At 40.7% G+C, this 23,160-nt stretch overlaps 1 protein-coding gene across 1 annotated transcript in view; it reads right to left on the bottom strand.

Annotated features, from left to right (window-relative positions):
* The window catches only part of mipol1 (mirror-image polydactyly 1), an 87,516-nt gene that overhangs the window by 58,497 nt on the left and 5,859 nt on the right, over positions 1-23,160 (bottom strand). Inside the window, exons 2-7 of the mRNA XM_036150845.1 lie at positions 21,666-21,741; positions 20,989-21,029; positions 19,829-20,114; positions 14,689-14,794; positions 14,211-14,316; positions 10,275-10,401 (exon numbers count right to left, since the gene is read on the bottom strand). Of these exons, the coding sequence (XP_036006738.1) occupies positions 10,275-10,401; positions 14,211-14,316; positions 14,689-14,794; positions 19,829-19,965 (476 nt within the window). The 5' untranslated portion in view covers positions 19,966-20,114; positions 20,989-21,029; positions 21,666-21,741. The remainder of the gene's footprint in view (positions 1-10,274; positions 10,402-14,210; positions 14,317-14,688; positions 14,795-19,828; positions 20,115-20,988; positions 21,030-21,665; positions 21,742-23,160) is intronic.

Consider the following 23,160-nt stretch of genomic DNA (forward strand, 5'->3'; position numbering starts at 1 on the left):
TCCAGAAATAAATCCAATGATGAACAACAACGCTTGAAAACTGCTTGAAAATCCAGCTTTCTGCAAAGAAGATGTTTGTTGCTCCAAAGAAAATGTTAAACCATATATTGTTTTCCTTTCACTGGGCGCTGGGTTAGTTAAGTATTGCTTTGTGTTGCCAACACATAAAGTCCCACTGAAATCCACTGACGTTTCTGGCTGTAATGTAACAAAACGGGCAAATGTTCAAGAGGCGTGAATACTTTGAGAAGACCCTGTAACCCCGGTGTTTGACTTTTCCTCATGCATATATATTTAACCTACAGAACAGGTTTGCTCTGCATGTTACTCTGCATGAATCGTCCTCCAGTGTTTGCTCTTCCGACTACTCAGCTTATTCCAAAAGTTCATGCCAAAGAAATGCAAGCGATGCTAATATGTATATTGTGAATAACAAATAAAAGGTGAGAAATGGTGCCCTGTAGTCAATTACTTAGGTCCTACAATGGTTCCTGGCCTCTGTGTTCCCACCAATGACCACAGCGACGGCCCGTTAGATTACCTGAGTGCCGCGCCGCAGCTGTGCAATAATTTTGTCCTGCGATCCCTACAGTCCATGTTAAAATCTCTGTCATTTTGAATTCATTTTAAAGCTGTGAAGGCTTTCCTTGAATGGACCCCTCTGCTGTTCACGAGTTCTTCCCCCTTCTGACAGGAGTCTTGACGGTGGACGTGCAGCTAGTAACTACCTGATCTTCTGTCTCTCCTCCTGGGAAGTTCTTTTCATTTAGTCTGCTGCTGTTTTGCTGTAATAAACTGTAATAAGGTGGTCGAGGCGGCTCCGCTCTGCAGGGAACAGCAGATAATGAAAGACCGGCCAACTCCAATAAAGCTCCACTAACACCCTGCTTATAGCCCCATCCAGCCTGGCTCAGCCCAGCTCGGCTTGGCTCGCTCGGCCGCCTTCATTACCACTCCCACACACCTTCACTCAGGCAAGCCACCAGCAGCCATTAGTGGGAGAAGATGATCCAAGTGAGAATATCCTCAGTCTGCATTTGTTGCTTTAACAAAGTTTTACAAGTTAGATGCCATTCTGTGTCTTATTTTTAGAGGCAGACGACAGTCCTAAATATTGGTACCAAATGAAATCACAGTCAGAAATCGGATTATTTCCATTCTGAAGAGATTTGATCACTTTCCTTGCAAATCCTTGACTTCCACTGTGAGAGCTCTTTCTTTTTGTGAATCTGAGAGAAGTTCTCTCTCTGCCTACAGTAACATGAAAGATTGTTGATGGTAAACCCCATGCTGCTGCTTTGTAAGTCCATACGCTTTAGTTGACATTTGTTGTTACTCAGAGTGATTTGTGTCAGATCCAAGCTCTGATTATAGAATGTGACAATGATTTTAAGCATGGAGATTTGGAGGATATCAAAATCTGAACATAGATTTTAATACTAGAATGACATTCAGTAACTATTTGATATGTTCTCAGTATGTTGCAAAAGTATTGAGACCAGTTAAACCTTCTTAAATTGTGTGACAATGCAAGCAAACTTTTCTCAACTATGCATGGTTGCAAATGTTTGTAGAAATCCAGTACATATATGAAGTCTGGTGTTCATAAATATTCACCACATTCTATTCTAATACCCCAAAATAAAATCCAAGCCAATTAACTGCAATCAATAGTAAATATACCCAACTTATGTGTTATTTAAATTCTGTATAAATTCAGTGTTTAGTACGCTCTTTATTCTGAACCCTAGTCAGGAAGACAGAAGTCAGGGGGAAGGTTCTGGTTCAGCTTAAAGCTGGGTTAGGTTTTAAAACAATACCACAAGCTTTGAACATCATCCAGAGCTCTGTTCAATCTGTCATCTGAACCTGGAGAGAGGATGGACCATTCCACACTTTGAACACACTTTCCATACAGAAACATGGTGGTGGCAGCAACATGCTCTCCCCCTTTTTTTCATTTTGTCAAAGAAACGCAAACAAACATTTAGGCTGTTTAAGTCCAAAGGCCGTTTGCAAGAAATAACAAAAAGTTGACTGCTCCATCAGACTTTATGTACACAGTAATAGGAGCAAATGTGTTCTATTTCAGAGTAAACCAAGTTAATGTGTGCAAATAAAGCCAACAAACCCAACAAAAAACTTGATGCTTCACAGTTCTATGGCCTGTTAGATAAAGCATTAAACTTGTAGAACAGAGTTCAGTGTCGTTCTTTTTACAATTTATAAAAAAGAACGTATACCTTATTCCTAACCATTCGCATCAACATTAACCATAGGGGTCTCTACTTATCTTGTCATCTGTTTCCTTCCACATCTCTCAGCGTGTGTGTAACATTTATATGGCACCCAGCAGCGACACACCAACATCACTACACTGACAGGTCCTGCACCTGATCGTCACATCAGGAAAACACATTTCTTTCCAAATCTATCAGGGAAATAAACAGTGTTGTATAAAGTACTGAAATCTCAGAGTCAAGTAAAATTATAAGTACTTCTCCAAAATATGACTGGTAAAAGTCCAAGTCACTGACTGAAATGTTACTTGAGTAAAAGTCTTAAAGTATCTGGAATGTCTTGTATTTAAGTATGAAAATTACTGTAAAAGTAGATGTACTCAAGTAATGTAATAAAAAGTATAAGTAAAAAGTAAAACAAAGCGAATGCAGTTTGAATTAAATTTTTTAGATTTTGGTAAACTTTGAAAGTCAAATTCACTTAAAATAATATAAACAACCAAGTGCAGGAGAAATTTAGACCAAGTGTAGACAGAAAATACAACCTTTTTGTAAGCTTTCAGTTTTCCTTCTTCAAGTAAGGTCAGTGCTCTAAACTTTAAAAATTATGTTGGGGTGGGGGGGAGTTCATTTTACTGATCAATTTATTTTTTAAATAAGTCGAATCTGACATCATCAATGAATAATAGTTATAATGAATAATATTGATTGTTATAATAAAACAAGAAAAGAATAATGGTTAATCAAGTGTTTGGTCAATGTAAACGCCCAAGAGGGGTTGAGTTCTACTTATCAACTTAAAAGTATTTCATGGCTTTCTTGTAATTGTTTGGTAATCAGACCAAATATCCATCCCGCTCTACCAACACCGACGGTGACCACAGCGAGCCACGGTGTCTCTCTGAAGGCTGAACGTCTGACCCAGCGACCCGCCCCTCTCCAGCTGTGATTGGCTAACATGTTGCCTTCAGTCGTTGATTTGATTGGTTGAATTGTATGATTGACAAATCAAGGATAGAATGACGGCCACTCTGAGGTAAAAAAAAAAAATCCGCATCCAGTCCAGGACGGCCACTGCTGGCTCAGCGGGCGGGCACGGCCCCCCAACGCCCGCCGAAGCCTGGCTTTTTTTGTAACGAGTAACTAAACCAAACATTGAAAATGTATCGGAGTAAAAGTATGCAATTAAGTTCGGAAATATAGTGAAGTAAAAGTAAAAGTTATCAAAAAATGTTATACTCGAGAAAAGTATAAAGTACTCCAAAATATACTTAAGTACAGTTGTGAAGTATTTTTACTTCGTTACTATACAACACTGGAAATAAATCCTCCCGCATTGTTTCGCATGGCGGCCAGACAGACTTGTGAGAGCCAGGGACTTCTGCTTGTTTTTGTACGACATTCTGTCACCATGAAGACAGTGATTTGTTTAGTTTGTTATGCCAAAATAAGTCCGGGTGGCAACACTGGAGAACTTTACATTAGTTCCACTCCCCTAATGTTAACCCACAGGGCTTAATAAGATGGAGCCCACTCTTTACAACTATATCTTTCCATGAGGTTTAGAAGTGCGATCATCAGGGCCAATATTGAGAAGGTTTACTACACCATTCCTCCAGTAGAAGATTTCTCAAGGCAGACACTGATGTTAGAAGAGAGGGCCTGGCTTGCAGACTCACTGCTCAGATTCTAACCAAATAAGTTCCTTTGGTGCAGGCCCGTCAAATCCTTCCGCACCAAACCCACTCGTCCATGGCTGTGTCCAAATTCAGGGGCTCCTTCATATGTGCTATTTTCCCTGGAATTGTAGGATGTGTGTCCTTCGTGGCCCACCCTATCTCATGATTCATTGCAAGTTGACGAGAATTGTTCAAATTGAAACAGGAATGAAGGAGACAAGTAAAATGCTGTGAATAAAGTTGGATATGTTACACTTTCTGTGTAATAAAAGTAAATTTTATAAAGCTTTTAGATGGGAATTAATAGGTAAATCTGAAATATCTGCTTGGTTTATTGATAATATCGCTTAACTGCAAAAGTGCTCGTACATGTTCGGACGTGTCCGCTGCTGCTGTACTAACGCCCGGCTTGCCTTTCAGCTTTCAGCTTAAGCCGGGCGTACACTGTATGAGTTTTTCAGTCATGGTACTTATATACATCTCAAACTGTGCGACGGAACCGCGGGGTTTAAAAAGTTCACCGCTCACGATCTGTGCGGCGCGACGCTCGGACGAGACCGGACTGCTCACACTGTACGTCGTGTCCCCTCTGGGACCGCTCGCTGTGGTGGCAGAGGCAGGCGAGCGACGGTAGGTGACAGGGACCCAGAGCAGGGGTTCGAGCCCAGCTCTGGCGAGGCCCGCAGGAGGCACCGGGCATCGGGGGAACGGATGGGAGAGAGGAGGGACGAGACGCATCGGCGGCCGCGCGGCACGGCAGGTCGCCTGGCCCGCAACCACCCCACCCCCCCCCCAGCAAGCGGAGGAGTGCCGAAAACAGGCGGCGGACTGCGGAGGAGTGCCGAAACAGGCGGCCAGCGCGTTGCGCGGACCGGACGGCTCGCCCTCCCCAACACCGGCCGGAGGTTGCTTCAGGGACGCCCGCTTCCCTCCCTCCGCTGGCGGGGACGGAGAGGAGGGGAGGGCGCCCCCTCGTAGCTCTGCTTGAACAGCAGGATGCGCTCATGAAAACCTCACGACAGCCGACTGAATTTCAAACATGTTTGATTTTCACGATCGTCCGATTCCTGATCGGGAGGTAGTCGTGAGAAGCCAGTCCCCCCTCCTCCCCCCCTCTACGATCAAGCCCGATTCAAAAAATGCTCGCACGACTGAAGAATCGGCCCGAAAAGGGGAAAAACTCGTACAGTGTACGCCCGGCTTTACCGGGCAGTCCAGACTCGTTATGCTGAGAGAGAGCGCCTCAAGGCAGATTGCTTTTAAATTCCTGCTGGCTTTCCACAATGAGTTCAAGCAGAAATAATTCAGTCAGAAGATACCTAATGTGAATGATTGGTTAAGTTCTTCTTATCAGGCTCAACAAATAAATTCATTTAAACTTTGTTCATAAAGTTAGGGTCGGTGTTTAAGTTGTTAAACATTTTACTAATAGACTAAACTATCTTGTTGTGTCTCTGTTCTGTCTTCTGTAACCCCCAGTCGGTCGAGGCAGATGACCGTTCATACTGAGCCTGGTTCTGCTGGAGGTTTTTCCTTCCCGCTAATGGGTGTTTTTTCTTTCCACTGTTGCTTCATGCTTGCTCAGTATGAGGGATTGCTGCAAAGCCATGGTCAATGCAGACGACTCTCCCTGTGGCTCTACACTTCTCCAGGAGTGAATGCTGCTTGTCGGGACTTTGAAGCAATCAACTGGTTCCCTTATATAGGACATTTTTGACCAATCTGTATAATATGATTGATTTTGACTTTGTAAAGTGCCTCGAAATGACATGTTTCATGAATTGGCGCTATATAAATAAAATTAAATTAAATTAAATTGAATTAAACAAATGATGTTTGTCTTCGACGAATTTCATTTAGTGGTACATTTCTATATCCAAACATTTAAGTTACTTTGAACATTTTAAATGGCTGATTAATGAATGAGAGTGAAATATACTAATAATAAGATTCTTTTTTAAAACAAAACAGCACTAAGCAATCAGGAATATGTGAAGGAAAAATTTAAAAAACATGTTTTTTAGTGGAGACAGCAGGAGCAGCTATCGGGCTCCATTTGTTCGTCTTCACAACTGTGCTTTATGCATTCAAGGTTGCTAGGCAACAGAAGTTATACTGTGGTAAGGGTGGGGACAGCCGGTGAAGTTTAGACTGTCCAAACTCACAGTCGATCTGATTTTGCGGCCTACGACTGACAAAGGACCCAGTCCACATAGACCGGATCATGTTGGACCAAGAAGGGACCCAAAGTTGGGTGGAATTGATCCAAAAAGGACTTGATATGCTCAAGAGTTCCTCGGTCCAACTCTTGAAAATCCAACACCGCAATCCTCACTCACCCATTGGATTGGCGGACACAGAGAACAGATTGTTACTCCAGAGAACACATTTCCACTGCTCTAGAGTTGTTTGTGCTTTCTAACATTGCATCTGTACACATTGATGCTGCAGACATCTTTGCACCTCGGTGTCCTCTGACCCAGTTCTGTGACTTTACCTTGCCTACCCTTTTGTGACTGAGTTGCTGTCTCTAACAATCACTTCCATTGTACTAGTGACTGAAAGGCTAGGCAGACACTCAACAGTGCAGTACGACAGGGTATAAATATCTGATTTTCTACACCCAACAAAGATTTGGCCATCTTAGCTTGTGGACCACTGACTGCACCATTCAAAAAAAGAAATCAATTTCAAAATCCTAAAATAAGGAAGAGAGCGGCAGACTGTCCAGCAAGCTGTCAGCCAGGCATGTCAGGAACGATGATGGACAAAAACAAACATGGAGCCCCACATTATTCACACACACATGAAAAACATACTCACTGAGGTCACCTCCTCAATCAGGAAAACACACACTACTGCCCCAGCACTAACTAACACACAACAACATGAGGAGGCACACTGCAACACACTCATTGAGGTATTCAGGGCTTCCTCCTGACACACACACACACACACACACACACACACACACACACACACACACACACACACACACACACACACACACACACACACACACACACACACAAAGAGAGAGAGAGTCCTGACAGATGGAACATGCTCCTCCATATTCTGTCCTCATAAAAAAGGACTGTGGCCTCCAATATCAATTACCCTCTCACTCTAGGTGGGGTGGGGTGTGGGGTGTGGGGAGAGGGGAGCGTTTGAGGCAAAGGAAGAAGAACTAGGAAGAGGGGGTTTAATTCTAATTAGATTTTCTGGTCTATTTGGCTGCTGCTTGAAGAAGACAAGAGCTCATTTCACAGCCCTCAAACCAGAGTGAGGAGGTGCATAATGAAGGGGGGAGGAAGTGGAGACCGGTGGTGGGTCGTCTTTAGCAGACTCTAAACATGTTTCACGTGTAAATAGTGAGAAAGACTGATCTTTCTCAAAGGACCTGCTGGTCTACAGACTAGGCCCTTTGAGCATGAAACAAGCATGGTGGCCTTAGAAAACAAAGATTGTCTTCCGATGCTACAGATGAATAAACTGTACTGAAACAGGTGCTAAACTCTCCTCACAGTGGCATCCCTCTTACTTTAAGTGTCACTTTATCAAAGCTGCTTTACGGTGGCTTAGCAAAAGTATTCATACCCCTTGGACATTTCCACATTTTGTCTCATTACAACCACAAACATGAACATATTTTATTGGAATCTTATGTGAAAGACCAACATAAAGTGATTTACAATTGTGAATGGAAGGAAAATTCAACATGATTTAAAAAAAAATTTACAACTAAAAAAAACTGAAAAGTGAGGTGTGTATTCAGCCCCCTTTTCTCTCGGTGCAACCAGTTGCCTTCAGAAGTTGCCTGATGATTGCTGATGACTGAATATAGTCCACCTGTGTGGAATCCAATCTCAGTACAATTACAGCTGCTTTGTGACGGCCTCAGAGGTTGGTTAAGAGAATATCGGCGAGCAAACAGCATCATGAAGTCCAAGGAACACACCAGACATGTCAGGGATAAAGTTGTGGAGAAGTTTAAAGCAGGGTAGATGGTCAGAGTTTATGGGAAGATGAATGGAGCCAATTACAGGGCATTCTTGGAAGAAAACCTGTTTGCAAAAGACTTGAGACTGGGGCGGAGGTTAACTTTCCAGCAGGAAAAAGACCCTAAACATAAAGCCAAGGCTACAATGGAATGGTTTAAAACAGAACAATTCATGTGTTAGAATGGCCTAGTCAAAGTCCAAACCTAAACCCAATCGACAATCTGTGTCAAGGTCTGAGAACTGCTGTTCACAAATGCTCTCCGTCTAATCTGACAGAGCTTGAGTTGTTTTTTAAAGAAGAATGGGCAGAAATTTCAGTCACTAGATGTGCAAAGACATAGCCATGTGTAGAGACATACCCTCAAAGACTGGCACCCGGAATTGCAGCACAAGGTGGTTCCACAAAGTATTGACTCAGGGGGGCTGAATACTTTTACACAATGCCCTTTTCAATTTTTTATTTGTAGAAAAAAAGCAATCATGTATCATTTTCTTTCCACTTCACAATTGTTTACCACTTTGTGTTGGTCTTTCACATAAAATTCAAATAAAATATATTTATGTTTGTGGTTGTGATGTGACAATATGTGGAAAAGTTCAAGGGGTATGAATACTTTTGCAAACCACTGTATTTGGTTCATCAGTTCTGTACGCAAATTTACATCCAACCTGCTCTATTCAGGGGGAAATGTTTATGCAGAATAACTCTTCAATGAATACAAAAACCTAAAAGTTGTTTTTAATTCAAAACAGGTCACACAAAGGTTCAAATAATTATTATTATTATTATTATTATTATTATTATTATTATTATTATTATTATTATACATACACCCTAACAAATATTTGGATAAATATAATCATCTAGACATTAAACCTCTGGGTGAATATTTCAGCGCATTAATCAAAACCAATGGAGCTTGTTTAAATTGGTTAATTTCCTGGTATGAACCCATTTTTATGTAAAGCCCAGAAATCTTGTGGAGGCCTGTTATGGTCATAGTACATGACTAAATCCCTTTAATGTTAACCTGCTCTATCCATTCCAAAACAAGTTGGCTGTTTTTTGAAAACCTTTTTGTTAGGACACCCAATGTAGTCCAACTTCCTACAATCTGACTCAAACTCTTTCGCTTTAGTGTATTTGGTAAAGATTTTCTTTAGGAAGCCAGGACCCACCAAATCTCAAGTCTGTCAACTGGATACAGCTGGAACACCAGTGTCACTTTCCACAATGAAGCAGGTTTATCGTCTACAAGGACTGAGAAGGTGCCAACCAAGAAAGAAGCACCTGCTCCGAAGCAGACACTTTGAAGCACGACTGATATTTGAAGCTGCCCAGGAGAGCAAATCTCTGCTTTGTCAAAGAAGACAAGGATTAAGAAACAATGAGAAATTAAACAACAGGAATTATTATGAGGCTTTCTAAATAGTGATGGAGGCATCATGCTGAAGACTGGTTTCGCAGCCAGTAAGATGGTACATTTCCTAATGTGGATAGAATAATAAAAGAGGAGGACAACTTGCAAACTGTCAACTGCTTGTTCTTCCAACAGCACAGTGATATAAGCCCTGTATAAACGACAATGTTTTCTGCTGAAAACGGGAAAGTTTACTTGAGTTTGGATTGTTCATTTACATGACAACGGTGAACGTTCTCTCTGACAATGGCACAAAATGAAAATGAGTTCCAGAGGGAAATGATTGGAAAACGTCTCCATCTTTGTTGTCGTGTAAAGAGGAAAAACTGAATGTTTACACATTTTACAGGGAATCCCTGGCTCACGCACAGTATGAGAGAAATCAGTAGAAATCTATGCACAACACAATGGTTGCCACAATGTTAAAATCCACAGAAGAAGTAAATATGGACAACAGCAGGGATCAACTGTTTGTGCTGCTGACTTTTCTAAATATATATAATTCAAAGTCACCTCAAGCAACAGTTAAACCTCGTCATCTTCAAAGTGTTTTGGTCTCTCTGCAACTTTCCAAGGCTCTTTCAACCAAATAGTAGTGGCCATATGTAAACAGTTAGTCCTAAAATTATTCATACGTGTGGCAGATTTACATTTTTTAACTTGACCAACAAGTTTCTTAGAGCTGAAAAGGATATTGATGTGTGCTAAAATGATACTACACTTAATGTATACGTTAGATTTCAGCAAAATAAGAAAGAGTTTCTGTGTCTGACACGCATTTTTATGTAAAAGAACAGCCAAAGTTATTTATACATATTGAACATTGTCAGAGTTTGTGGAAAAATGCATAGAATAAATACAAACTTGAAATATTTACTGTAAATAAGGTTGTATATTATAGTTATTAACATTTGAAGAACATTAGAATCATACTCAGCTTCCTGCTGCAGTCTGCGGGCGCGGAGTAAAGCTTCGTCTCTCTCCTCATTGGCCAGCAGTAGTCGTGACATCAGAGCCTGATCCCTGTCCTTCTGAGCCGCCAACAACTCCTCCAACACCGCTGAGGAAATAATGAGGTGAGGAAAAATTGATTAGACAGGAATCAGTTGGTTTTAGAAGGCCAAATTATCAAAGCTCATAAATGTTTCATTATGATATTTTGTTGACAATATCAAAGACAGGGGGATACAAAGTGAGGAGACAAAGAGAGGAGTTGGTTTTGGTGAATTTAGGAAAAACTAAAGGAACTGGATTCCCTGAAACTGACCGGCCAATCAGTGCAGACATCCACATTGCTATATTGTGTGTGTGTGTGTGTGTGTGTGTGTGTGTGTGTGTGTGTGTGTGTGTGTGTGTGTGTGTGTGTGTGTGTGTGTGTGTGTGTGTGTGTGTGTGTGTGTTTCAGCAGTAATAACACAGAAATGACCACAGCTCATCTGAGACTGAGAGCCAGGAGACTCTGCTGGTTATTGAAGGGTTCTGTGTGGGCTTCTTCCAGGATCCTTTTCCTACTGTTGCTCTTATATTTCATAAAGAATCCAACTGAATACAATTCTCTACCATTAACTCCACAGAGCCAGTGTCCTGCCTGTGTAGGATTCTCCCCCATTTCAACACATATAAATGAAATAGACATCTCAGCAGAACTTGATAACATGATCAGGAGACAATGCAACCATCTGAATCAGTGATGCATCGTAAAGTGAAAACAATGTGGGTGTTTTGTTTCATTCACCAGTAATGGTTCAAAGTTCAGTGTTTCTTCAGTACTGTTAGGGCTATGAACTAATGTAGGTTGGGTACTGGGGCCTCACTAGGGCTGTGAAACACCAAGGGACAGGGTATGAAAAGAAATACAGTAATACATTCTGAAATTTAAAGCAGCATCTTGCAAAATGGACCTGCAACCGAAGCCTAAAAGCACATCACTCACATGGGCTTATAACTAACAGGAATCTGTTTGACTGCACCTGGATGCAGGATCGTACTACATGGTGATGTTAGAACCTACAGGTATCACATCTGCCCAAGTTCCCATGAGCTAGTCTCAAGCTGTAGAATTTCATTCTATAAAAACTAAGGGTGTAACTGTACACCTCTTTGTACCATCAATGTAGTGGCCCTTTGGTCAAAAGTAGGCTGACAGGAATGGGCCTGAAAGAGGGAGAAGACATGCGGCAAAGAACTGCAGGCCGAAGTCGATCCTGGGTCAGAAGCGTTGAGAATTTAGGCCTTCGTACATGAGCCGTGCGTGCTACCCCTACGTATGCATTTTTTAACAACAATAAGGTGCATAGCTGTCTCTGGAACTAACTGAAATGGCTATATCAATGATATGCATTGGTTTCTTCTAAGCATTTACTCAGCGTGTGAATGGGTTCATCATCACCTGGTGACATGGTGATGTAGAGCTGTGTGTCGTCTGCATAGTTATGGTAACTTGTGTTGTTTTAGACACAGCTATGGCCTGACATAGCTTTTGGCTGACCTTTTATTGCAGCCATCTGTGCTCTCTTTCATCCTCTTGACCAGAAAACTGGCTCAGAACCTATTTGTTTAACTGTGTTTCTTTCCTAGACACATCAACCTACGGAGCTAGTCTGTCATCACCCTCTCTAACATAGAAAGTACTTCTGGATCATTGTTTTTGTGTGTCTCTGCTCTGTCTACTTAAACCCTCAGTTGTTTGTGGCAGATGACCGTACACACTGAGCCTGGTTCTGGTTCTGCTGAAGGTTTTTTTCTTGTTGAATGGGAGTTTTCCTCTCCACTGTTACTACAAGCATGCTTAGTATGAGAGATTGCTGCAAGGTCAACGACACAATACAGCGACTGCCCAGTGTCACTAAACGCTCTTTCAGGAGGAGAGAATGCTACAAGTCAATGACTTGATGCAATCTACTGGGTTTCCTTAGATAGAAAACTTTTTAACCTGTCTTTATGATTCATAAGAATTGATGTTGTAAAGTGCCTTGACATGACATGTGTTGTGAATCGGCACTATATGAATAAAAATCTATTTATCCAGGCATTGGCTAAGCCTGCTTTTATTCCTTTATTCATTGAAAAATCTCCAACCAAATCTCCAATGAGCTCTACACTTGACACTTGAAGTTTTTGAAAATAAGAAATTTAATTTCCGAAATTCAAAGGGTATTTTTTTACTGCTGACCAAAATATTGATTTATTTTTATTGACTGAAACCAACCAAAATTGTACTAAATGTGACTTTAAAACCCGATTACGTGCCAAGTCATAAGAAAATGCTATAAGAGGGTTCTGCACCTTCACTTCCAGCCTTGTTGTAAAGAAGGAAACCATCGGTATTTTTACCAGCTTATCAGTATATGAGTGTATGCAGTTGAAGCAGTTTTCTGTGCAGACATCTTGGCAATGGAAGAGCGTGCCTTCGAGGATATTCTGTCAGCCTTGGCAGGTCGAGTCATGCACACTAAATCCAAAGTGCCTGTCTGTGTGCACTGACCAGTCTGAGCTGATCACACAGAGGCTCTGAAGCCTTAAGTTGTTTTATAACCTTGAGTCTTGCTGTGTTCCCCCAAACACTCCAACATACTGTCATAGTCCCTTTCTACTTGGTTTTCTACTTAGCCCTTCTCATTTTTATTGGTGAATGTGTTGTTTTTTTATTTAACCTCACTTAACCAGGAAAAAACATCACACAGAATAATTATTTTTCAAAAGGGACCTGGGAAGCTAGCAGCTCAGTACTTACAATAAAAACAAGTGCATTCATACATACAATAAAAAATGAAATATGCCATGAAAGGTAAAAAATAAAACAAGTTAAACATGTAAGATCAACTTAAGAGCAAGTAATATGAATAAGTGACACTTGTTCCTAGTCTTTACACAGTGCCTTGAGGTGCCCTGCAGTCACAAATCCAGTCAGTTTTCATTCTCTGTGTACCAGGACTGTTCTTTGAATGCTGGACAGCGACTTACTGAATCAAACCGCAGACCCTGGCATGATTTGGAGGTGTGCTCCAAAGGACTGAGTCCTACGCAGCACTGAGCACAGGGCATTATCCTATGTGCAAAAGAGAATTAGCATGACGGAGTATTCCTTGTTGCAAGGAGAAGTTGGAGCTGCATGATGAGAGTGCAGCACAATCATGGAATCTAGGACAGTCATTTTGGTTGTAGTGAGGAAATGGCTGGGCATGACATGTAATGGCACATAATGCCTTATGTGCCATGCTGCAAGGACAACGTGGGGATGATGGGATGGCAGAATACATAGGAGGCACACGCTGACAGTCCTGTAGTGGATATTGGTTTATGTTTGAGCCAAACTGCCGTGCAAAGGCCTCACAGTCATGCACTGGCTGTCACAACACTTCCAAAACCTTAACCCTGGGACCACTGTATGCTGCCACCACATTATTAACCCACTACAACCTAACCATGGAAGTTTCGGACATGCTAAAAGCAGTTGGAGACACATACTAGAGAACCCTCTGCATACTAGAAGTTCTCATAAAGACTTTCAGGTTGTGGCTAGTATTAAAACTCTAGTATGGCGTCAGTTCTGCATAAACAGGCCAAAATGGGTGCAGAAAGTATAGTGATTGTTTGGTTTCTGCCTCTGTTTAACAGCCTTATTAGCAGTCTATAAATGAAGTAGTTGGGGATCACATGTCTCTGCTGCTGTTACTCCACAGATAGAAAGCTGAACAGTTGAGGAACATCTGAGCTAAGAAAGTGATTCCTATGGAATATCTCCTAAGAAGATATAAACATGTGTTGTTTCCCAGACAAAATGTTAAGTATTTAAGAGCTTTTAGGTGGAATACTTTTGATCCACAGGATTGTAAACGAGGCCAACCCCTCCCCCTTCCTCCCCCTTACCTGTGGGTCTCTCCCAGTGTTGGGCTTCTCTGTGCTGCTCTTTCAGCTCCTCGTCCACCTCCTTCTGCAACAGCTCCTTCTCCTTCTGAACCATCTGCTGTTGAAGCTGATATACCGTTTCTGAGTTAAACCCTGTCTGCTGGTTAAACAATGTCTTCAGAGAAATTCCCTACGGCTGGCAGTCTAGCTTCAGACTGTTGTTTTTTTAGATTTTTGACTAATTGATTCACTGTTGTTGTAGAAAATATGATCCCTATAATGGATAATACTACCATATTGTTAATAAGTAAATCGGTCTCGTTTATTTCATCATTAATTAAACAATCTCTTTAGCAATCTGAGCTGAATTCTTTCCCTTTTCCACTGAATGATCAGTTGTCATAAACTCCTAGATGAGCTACTCCATCTTCAGGAAAGCTGCTATAGTAAAAGCAGAACCTCTTCTGAAGCTTGTGAGTTCTGTAATGAGAGTACTCACTTTGCTGTTGAGTTCCCTCAGAGAGTCCAGCTCCTTCAGGAGGAACGAGATGTTTCGGGCTCGATCCACAGGCCGATGTGGGGTGGATGCAGAAATCTGAGGACAGCTGACCAAAGTAAAACTGTTGATTAATCTGTGTGAACTAACAGTCAGCAACAGGAGACACATCATAGAATAGTGTGTTACCTATTGGGAAGCAGAATAAATACAAACAGGGACTTTCCACCAGTAAAATGCCAAGCCTTCACCTCTGTTAAACATGACTTTCTGCTTACAGCTAATAAAACACAACGTTGAAGGTTAAAATATTACCTCCAACCAATAAAAAAAAACCACAACCAATGTATGTGTCCTTCTATCACCTGAAGAACATTTCCAGAATTAAAGGACTGATGTCCCAACGAGATCTAGAGTAACTCATCCTTGCGATTATCTTTAGCCACATTGATTACTATAACAGTGTTTTCACCGGTCTGCCCAAAAAAAAAAAAAAGACAACTGCAGCTGATCCAGAACGCTGCTGCTCGTGTTCTCACTAAAACCAGGAAAATAGAGCACATCACCCCAGTTCTAGAGTCCTTACATTGGCTCCCTGTAGCTCAGAGAATAGACTTTAAAATACTTCTGTTAGTTTATAAATCACTGAATGGCTTAGCACCTAAATACATTAAAGACCTGTTGTTGCTGTATCAACCCTCCAGACCACTCAGATTTAGTTCCTATGCTCCACAAATCTGGAGCAAACGTCCAGAAATCTGCAAATCAGCCGAAACACAGAGCTCCTTTAAATCAAGACTGAAAACCTGTTCAGATTTGCTGTTGGTCATAATAACAGGACCATTGACCCACATATTTGATGTGTATTGATGTTTTCACTTGATGCTATTTAATGTTTGTTACTGGTCTCACAACCAGTGACTGTTTCAATGTTTATGATGTTTTTATGTTTTCATGATGTAAAGTACTTTGAACTGCCTTGCTACTGAAATCTACTATATAAATGAACTTGACTTACATAAACTTGGGCTTAATGAAAAGCATCATATTACCTGGTAATTTTCAAAAGGTACTTTTTAAATCTGACCAATGAGCCGCAGATTGTCGTTGGTTAAATGCGAGTGTACAACATATTTCAAAACAAATTCATCAAAAGGGATCCAAAACCTAAAAAAGAAATATCAGAGCTGCAGATTCTGAACAAAGAAAGCTCCAAAAACCTTCCTTAAACTCTTGGCATTGTGTCTCTTTTTTCGAAATTTCACTATGTTTATTTTTGTAAGATACAAACCAACAGCTTTACTCTAACACACTGTGGGTTTTCACTTCAGGATTTTGTTAAAAAATACAAAGTTCTTTAAAAAGCAATCCTAAAATAAATTATTAAATCCAAACATAAGCAGGGTTCAAGGGAATTAACTTGCTTTAGTGAACAGATTCTACATACACGCCAAGGCTCCTGTGTGGTAAAAAGAAGAAGACAGTAAATGAAGAAGAAGATCACAAAAATCAGAGCACAGAGAGCAAGTCGTACTGAGTTGAGTTCATTTATTTGGCAGTGCAAACAGTTTAGGAATATATCCAAATCCAAAATAAAGTTGTAGACAAAAGAGACTAACTATTTGTGACGAGTGAACAACTGAATCCTGGTCAGCTCTGCATCACACACCGGTGGTTCTTATTCCGGGTCCTCAGCATCCTGTGTCCTGCAGGTTTTAGTTGTTTCCTGCTGCCACACACCTGACTTAAATGAACGGGTAACTCAGGATTCTGCAGCACTTGATGTCATACTGAGGAGGTATTGCCATCACTTGAACCAGTTGTACTATTGTACACACAAAATACAGGGGGCTCTGAGGACCAGGACTGAGAACCCCAATAAGTTATCCTCTTTGTGGATGCAGACCTTCTTCCTTCAGGAGTTGGAATGATAACTGTGGCACAGGCTGTAAGACCCATGCAGGCAATCTGGGGACTACCTGGTAGGATATGGCTCAATATGTGTGCTAAGCAATCTTGGTTATAGTAGGAACTTTGAAACATCCTGTCAGGATCCTACAGCAGAAAACATCACTAAGACTATAAAGTAAAGGTTTCCTTTCAGTGCTGATGATCACCAAAGATGTTGGTCACAGCAGATACTTTCTCTACTGGAGGTTTCACCACATGCAGTGATAGACAGGTTGACAGGTGAGGTTAGACAGGACAGGAGTATCCAGGTACTATAATGTTTGCAGATGACGTTGTGATCTGTGGCGAGTCAGCCATCCAGGCTCACCCTTTTAGAAGCAGGCTCATTAAAGAGCAGAATTTAGCTAAATAATAAAAAGTAAAATCACTGTGGCATGTTGTTTTTGAGGTGAAAACCCGTTTCATCACATAAGATTGTGTTTCATAGAAATGAGTGGCTAAGAGCTGCTGGATGTTTACATCTATAAAGACAAGCGTCAGTTTGAACAGTAGCAGGTAGTGAGGCGGCTGCTGGTCAGTTCTGTTGTGTTAGGTCAGATCTCCTGGGACATCACCTCAGTGTGTTTCATTAGTTTCCCCCTGTGTGTTGTTAGGTGTTTTAAAGTGAGGGTGCGCCCTCACATTATCAGATCTGAGGCACAGAGGTGCTGGCAGCAGATTTAATAAGCACCGACTGATGTACGCCTGTAATTCTCTCTTATTACCTTAAAGGTCAGATTGCTTCTTAGTGTAATAAAGCAGGTAAATAAGACACCGAAATATGAGTGACACTGTATTTTGTAATTGACTGTTTCTGACTTTATTATATCAGCTCCTTCTAATCAACTACTCCCCCTCCTACTGCCGTTGCTTTTACTATCTTCCTATTTCTATAAGGCCCTCAAGCACTTCAGCTAATCAAATCAAATCTAAATTTAACAGCTAGCACTTCATACAGCGGAGCACCTCCAACTGCTTCACACGTTTATTTGAAAAAGAATCGAAAGAAGAGACATATTAACATGAATCACAGTATCTACAAGAAAAGATGAGGTTTCAATGAAAAGCAATAAACTTTTTAATAAATCTTTTTGTGGCGCAGCTCTACATATACAAAATTAATCCTTAAAAATGAGCACAAATATTATGGAATTTCCAATGCCACCAGTATTATTATTTAATTAATATAGCTCAGATAGATGACATCTATTTTCTCTCTTATTTATTCTAAATGCTGTAAGGTCAACTGTAAGGTTAGTAAGGTCAGTATAACAGCCACTAACCTTCACAACTAAGATGTGGGACGCTGCACTCTTACTGAATATCCAAACTGGCCTCAGAATAATCAAACCCTGTTAATACTGTTGCACTAATCCTGGCTGTAAATCTGCAGACATACATTTTATTTATATGGGACCCTTTCACTGACAGAAATTGCAGTGATAAATATCAGTTATCTCTGCTCCATGCCTATTCACATAAATACCTTGTTTAAAACAGCTTCCATATGCAAATCCATTTCTGGCCACAGTAAAATGGTACGTAGGCCTTAGTCCTCGACGCGGTCGACTCAGGTTCGAATCCGACCCGCGGTCCTTTGCCGCATGTCTCTCCCCCTCTTCCACCCCCCTTCCTGTCAGCCTACTGTGTTAAAAAGCGAGCCACTAAAGCCAGGAATTTTTTTTTTTTTTAATGCCATTCATAAGGTAAAAGATATATAGCTGCGAACAACTCTTTATCCCTTTACAGATGTCTTTTGTTTTGCTTTAGATGTGAATGGCTTAAACGCCTCTGCCGAATGGTAAAATCTTATCACTTATTTAATTCACCACGAAAACGTCAACTGGCATTTATCCTCAACCGGCACATTTTGCTACCTACAAATATTTAATTTTCCAAAATTCTTTTTGATAACCGAATATGAGATGGATAAAATATCAGTCATTAAAATGACTTGTAGAGTAATTAAAAATAGAAAATACTTAGAAACTGTCTGGGAGAACAAGCAGCATTTGAACTAGATACCGGTTTACAAATCATACCTCACAGTCATTTGGTGTTGAGACTAATTTAAAAAAACGAGAAACACTTTTACAGCTTTAAGCTTTTTTTGAATGACAACACCACCTTTTCTTATCACAGCTCGCAGCTTGAACACTGTGTAGTCCTTAAAGGCCATACTGACAGACTGAACTTTTGCAGTCCAAATAAATACACATTCTCTGGCTCCTTCCTACTTACTTGGGGAGTTCCTCAAGGGTGTGTTCTGGGCCCTGTCCAGATATCATAGTAGATGGTACATTTGGGATCAGTTCTTAATAACAAAAATATTTATTTTCATTCTTGTGTTGTCAACAAACTAATCAAACTTCCTTTAGAAATCAGATCTAAAGAAAAGGAGTGTAATAAATTCTACTCACACAAGATTTTCTGATCCTCATCCTAAAGTGTAAAATTTCTCCTAAAGAGAAATCTGCCTTGCAAATAATCTATCCAGTTGTTTTTAGCATGTGTCTTTGTCAGATCAAACATGTAAGCTATTATTAATAGCCCAGGCATGCACTTTAAACATGGTTTAATGGATAGCTGGCAATATAAAAGCATAGGAGTATGAGCTGCACAATGTAAAAGAGGCTGCCCCTTGTCTATGTTGTTTGTTCAGTAGTATTTTGGGCAAGTGGCAGAAAAAAAGAAATGGTGATAGAGTGACAGAAAAGGTACAAATCCTTTGTTAGAAAAGCGATTCATAGCTTCCTGTTGACAAACCTCTAAAAGGCTATATCACACCGTTTTCTACTGCATTCCTATTTCAAAATTTTAAGAAAATGCTATAATAGTAAATAATACCACTTATCCAAATTAACCTTGATCTGGACAATTGCACTCAAAATATGCACAATCTACACTGAAAATAGATTCTTTACAGAATAGTTTTCAAAGAAAATAATGCCTTAATCAGTTCCCAGGTTATCAATACCACTGTGAGGAAGTTAAAAACAGTTACTTATCAAGATACATCTTAGCTCATTAAATGTATTTAAGTTTCTACATACATTCAGTAAGTAAAGATACATTTGAACCCCATTCGCTTTAAAAAAAAAAAAAAAACCTGTGGATGTCATACATGGAATTTGTCACTCCAATACAACTAATACTAGTAGGAGTCATTACAATAACTAGCCTCTTACTGTACCTGTTGCCAGCGGGGAGAAGGTTTCGTCCAAGGTCAGGACTGTTTGTATGTCTAAATGTAGCTTCTTCATCTAAGCAGTCCCCTGAGCTCTCTGCCCAAGGAAAAGGATCGCTGCTCGGCGGGATGTCCGCTTCCATCTCACCGGTACCTCCTGGAAAGCTTGAAGGCAATGCAGCTAAAGAGGTCTTGATGGATGAAGGTGCCACAGGAGAGGCAGTCCTACAGCCAGGAGAACAGTCAGGGGATGGAGAGCAACAGACTGGAAACTCCTGAAGACAGTAAGGAGCTGAGAGAGGCAGACAAAAGCAGATCTCATCAGAACACAAAAAGTCTTGGTTAAAAGAATACTTTCAGTGGCAATTTATAAAGCATGTAGTAAAGTAGCAAGTAAGCTAACAAGGAGGGATGGAAGGAACTAATCATGAAAGCAAGCAAGCATTGCAGCAAGCAATGAAGCAGGGAAGCAAACAAGGAAGCATGAAAGTAAGCGTTAAAGTAAGCACTAAGGCAAGCAAGGAAGTATAGAAGCACTGTAAAAAGAAAGCACTGCAGCAAACAAGTAAGCAAGACTCAATGCAAGGATCCACAGAAGAAAGCAACAACACACAGAAGCAAAAAAGAGACATGGCAGCACTTAAGAAGCATGGCAGAACGGAAGCATGGATGTGTTTGGGCGGTGTGGGTGGGTGGGTGGGTGGATGGATGGATGGATGAATAAACAGATGTATGTATGTATGTATGTATGTATGTATGGATGGATGGATGGATAAACAGATGGATGGATGGAGGGATGGATAAACGGATGGATAAACGGATGGATGGATGGATGGATGGATGGATGGATGGATGGGTGGATGGATGGATGGGTAAGCGGATGGATGGATGGATGGATAAACAAATGGATGGATAAGCGGATGGATGGATGGATGGATGGATGGATGGATGGATGGATGGATGGATGGATGGATGGATGGATGGATGGATGGATGGATGGATGGGTGGATGGGTAAGCGGATGGATGGATGGATGGATAAACAAATGGATGGATAAGCGGATGGATGGATGGATGGATGGATGGATGGATAAACAAATGGATGGATGGATGGATGGATAAACAGTGGAACAGACGGATGGACAGACAGACAGATGGATGAAGTTACCCTGAGGTGAGCTGCGGTCCAGGCTCAGGCTGCTTCCTGATCTGTAAAATTTAGAAGAACAGCGAGAGGCATGATTCTTAAAAGGCGACCGCTGCTGCACATATTTACAGTGTAGAAAAAGCTGCAGATGTTTGCTGTCCTCCTACATATAACAGCTGTCAGCACAGGGTTGGATAGATATTACAGTATGTGGTGAGTCAAACATTTTTCTAGGTTGAATAAACTTTAGTGCGAACGGCCATGAGTAAAGAGTGAAATCAAAACATCCACCAGCTGCAATCCAGGATGCGGAACAATGTTTGCTGGCTCATTTAAAAGTGTCTAGTAGATCAAAACTGTGATCTTTTGGGTCCATTTAGATCACTGAAACCTCCTCGGATTTGAATAAGTGGGAGAAAAAACTGTGACAAACTCTGAGCGCTGATAAAGTAAGAATCGGTTAGGATATGGCCAAGAAGTTGATATCCAAGAAGCTCAACACTCTAAATACTGACACTTTAAATGAAGTTGATGCATATCTAAATAAAGCCTGTGAATCATGTAACGTTTACTACTGAACATTAATATTAACAAAATCATAAGGCAACACTGAAGCAAGGAAGTTTGTGATGAACCAAATTAGCGCCACTTTCAAAACTTTAGTTGATGAGTGTATATTCTGAAAGCGCAGCACCGACCTGTTTGTGTCGGTAAGGTGCTGTCTGGAGGGTGAAGGCAGACGCTGGCGCAGCTCCTCATTTACTCTGGGATTAACTGAAAAACAGACAACACAGACACAAAAAAACACAACTCACCACTTGAAACAAACTGATTCCAACCCCCAGTCTGTGAATCGTTTTAAAGTAAAGTTCAGATTAGGATGGATTATTTTCTTATCAGAAGAAAATCAAAGCTTTTGTATATTGTTGTATGCAGGGCAGTTTTTCCTGGAGGCTAAAGCTAACAGCTAGACAGAGTCGGGACATGACAAGAACAGTTTTCGGCCATTTGTATACAGCTCTTATTTAAAACATATCATATTAGTTCATGAAAACACTTTTATTAACTTTTAAAGCGCTATCCCTTTGCACTGGAAGTAATTTTTATTATAAGAAAAAATGGTGGGTTTTGGGTGCATTCTGTACTGCAGTAGATGTTCCACATGTAAAGGTCACAGCGAGACTTAGCACAGTCTTCATTGTAGACAGAGACTTATCCATAGTTAACCATTTAATGCAAGGGTTTATAAAACAGTGCTGCCATTAACAGCCGTGACAGTTTTAAAATTAGGAGTTTTTCATGATAGCAGAAAACTTTTGGGCCTGCCCTGACAACAGGGGCCTTGGAAACTAATCCTTGCCTTTCAAAATAAAGATGGGCTAAGAGTATTATCAAGTGTAAGTAAGATACTGACAGCTCAAAGCTTTCCAGCACATCTCTACTTACAGTGCTTGTGCAGCCAGATTTTCTTAACAAGGTTTTCAAATAGAGAAAGCAAGTCAGTGTGTCAAGTAAAGGTAGCCAAGCAGTGAAATAAAATGTTTCGTAAAGTGAAAATGTCTCTCTTCACAAGAAAAATTCATGACTTACAAAAGACATAGAGAAATACAGAGAAATGGACTGGCAGCTCTGATCTTTGACCTGCTGACTGAACACTGAAAAGTGGCTTTCTGTTCAGTGTTAACATTATATGAGCACAATCATGTCATTTTGCAAGAATGCTCCTTCAGCGTGGATGCTGTCACTGAGCACACAACCATTTCATTTATATAAAATTAAGTCAGATGAAGCAGAGATGTAAGAAGTTAGACTTTATTTCAGATTTGTCTACGACATATAAAGAGCTGTGTTCTTTGAAGCACAATGTTAGGAAATTTGAGAGAAAATGGCGCTCTACACATCTAGAGGAATCCTACCAAATCTGTAAAAACAGTCTGTTGTTGTATAATAAGACCCTTCGCAGAGTTAGAGAAGCATATTTTTCATCATTAATTGAGGAGAATAAAAATAACCCTAGGTTTCTCTTCAGTACAGTTACCAAACTTACCCAGAGCCACAGCTCTGTTGATCTAACCATTCCCTCAGCTCTCAATAGTAATAACTTTATGGGATTCTTCATAAATAAAATTGATTCTATTAAAAATAAAATCATTGGCATCCTCCAAAACATGATTACCTCGTCCTCACTAAGTG

The sequence above is a fragment of the Fundulus heteroclitus genome, chromosome 19, assembly GCF_011125445.2.
Source record: "Fundulus heteroclitus isolate FHET01 chromosome 19, MU-UCD_Fhet_4.1, whole genome shotgun sequence".
Classification (NCBI taxonomy): Eukaryota; Metazoa; Chordata; class Actinopteri; order Cyprinodontiformes; family Fundulidae; genus Fundulus; species Fundulus heteroclitus.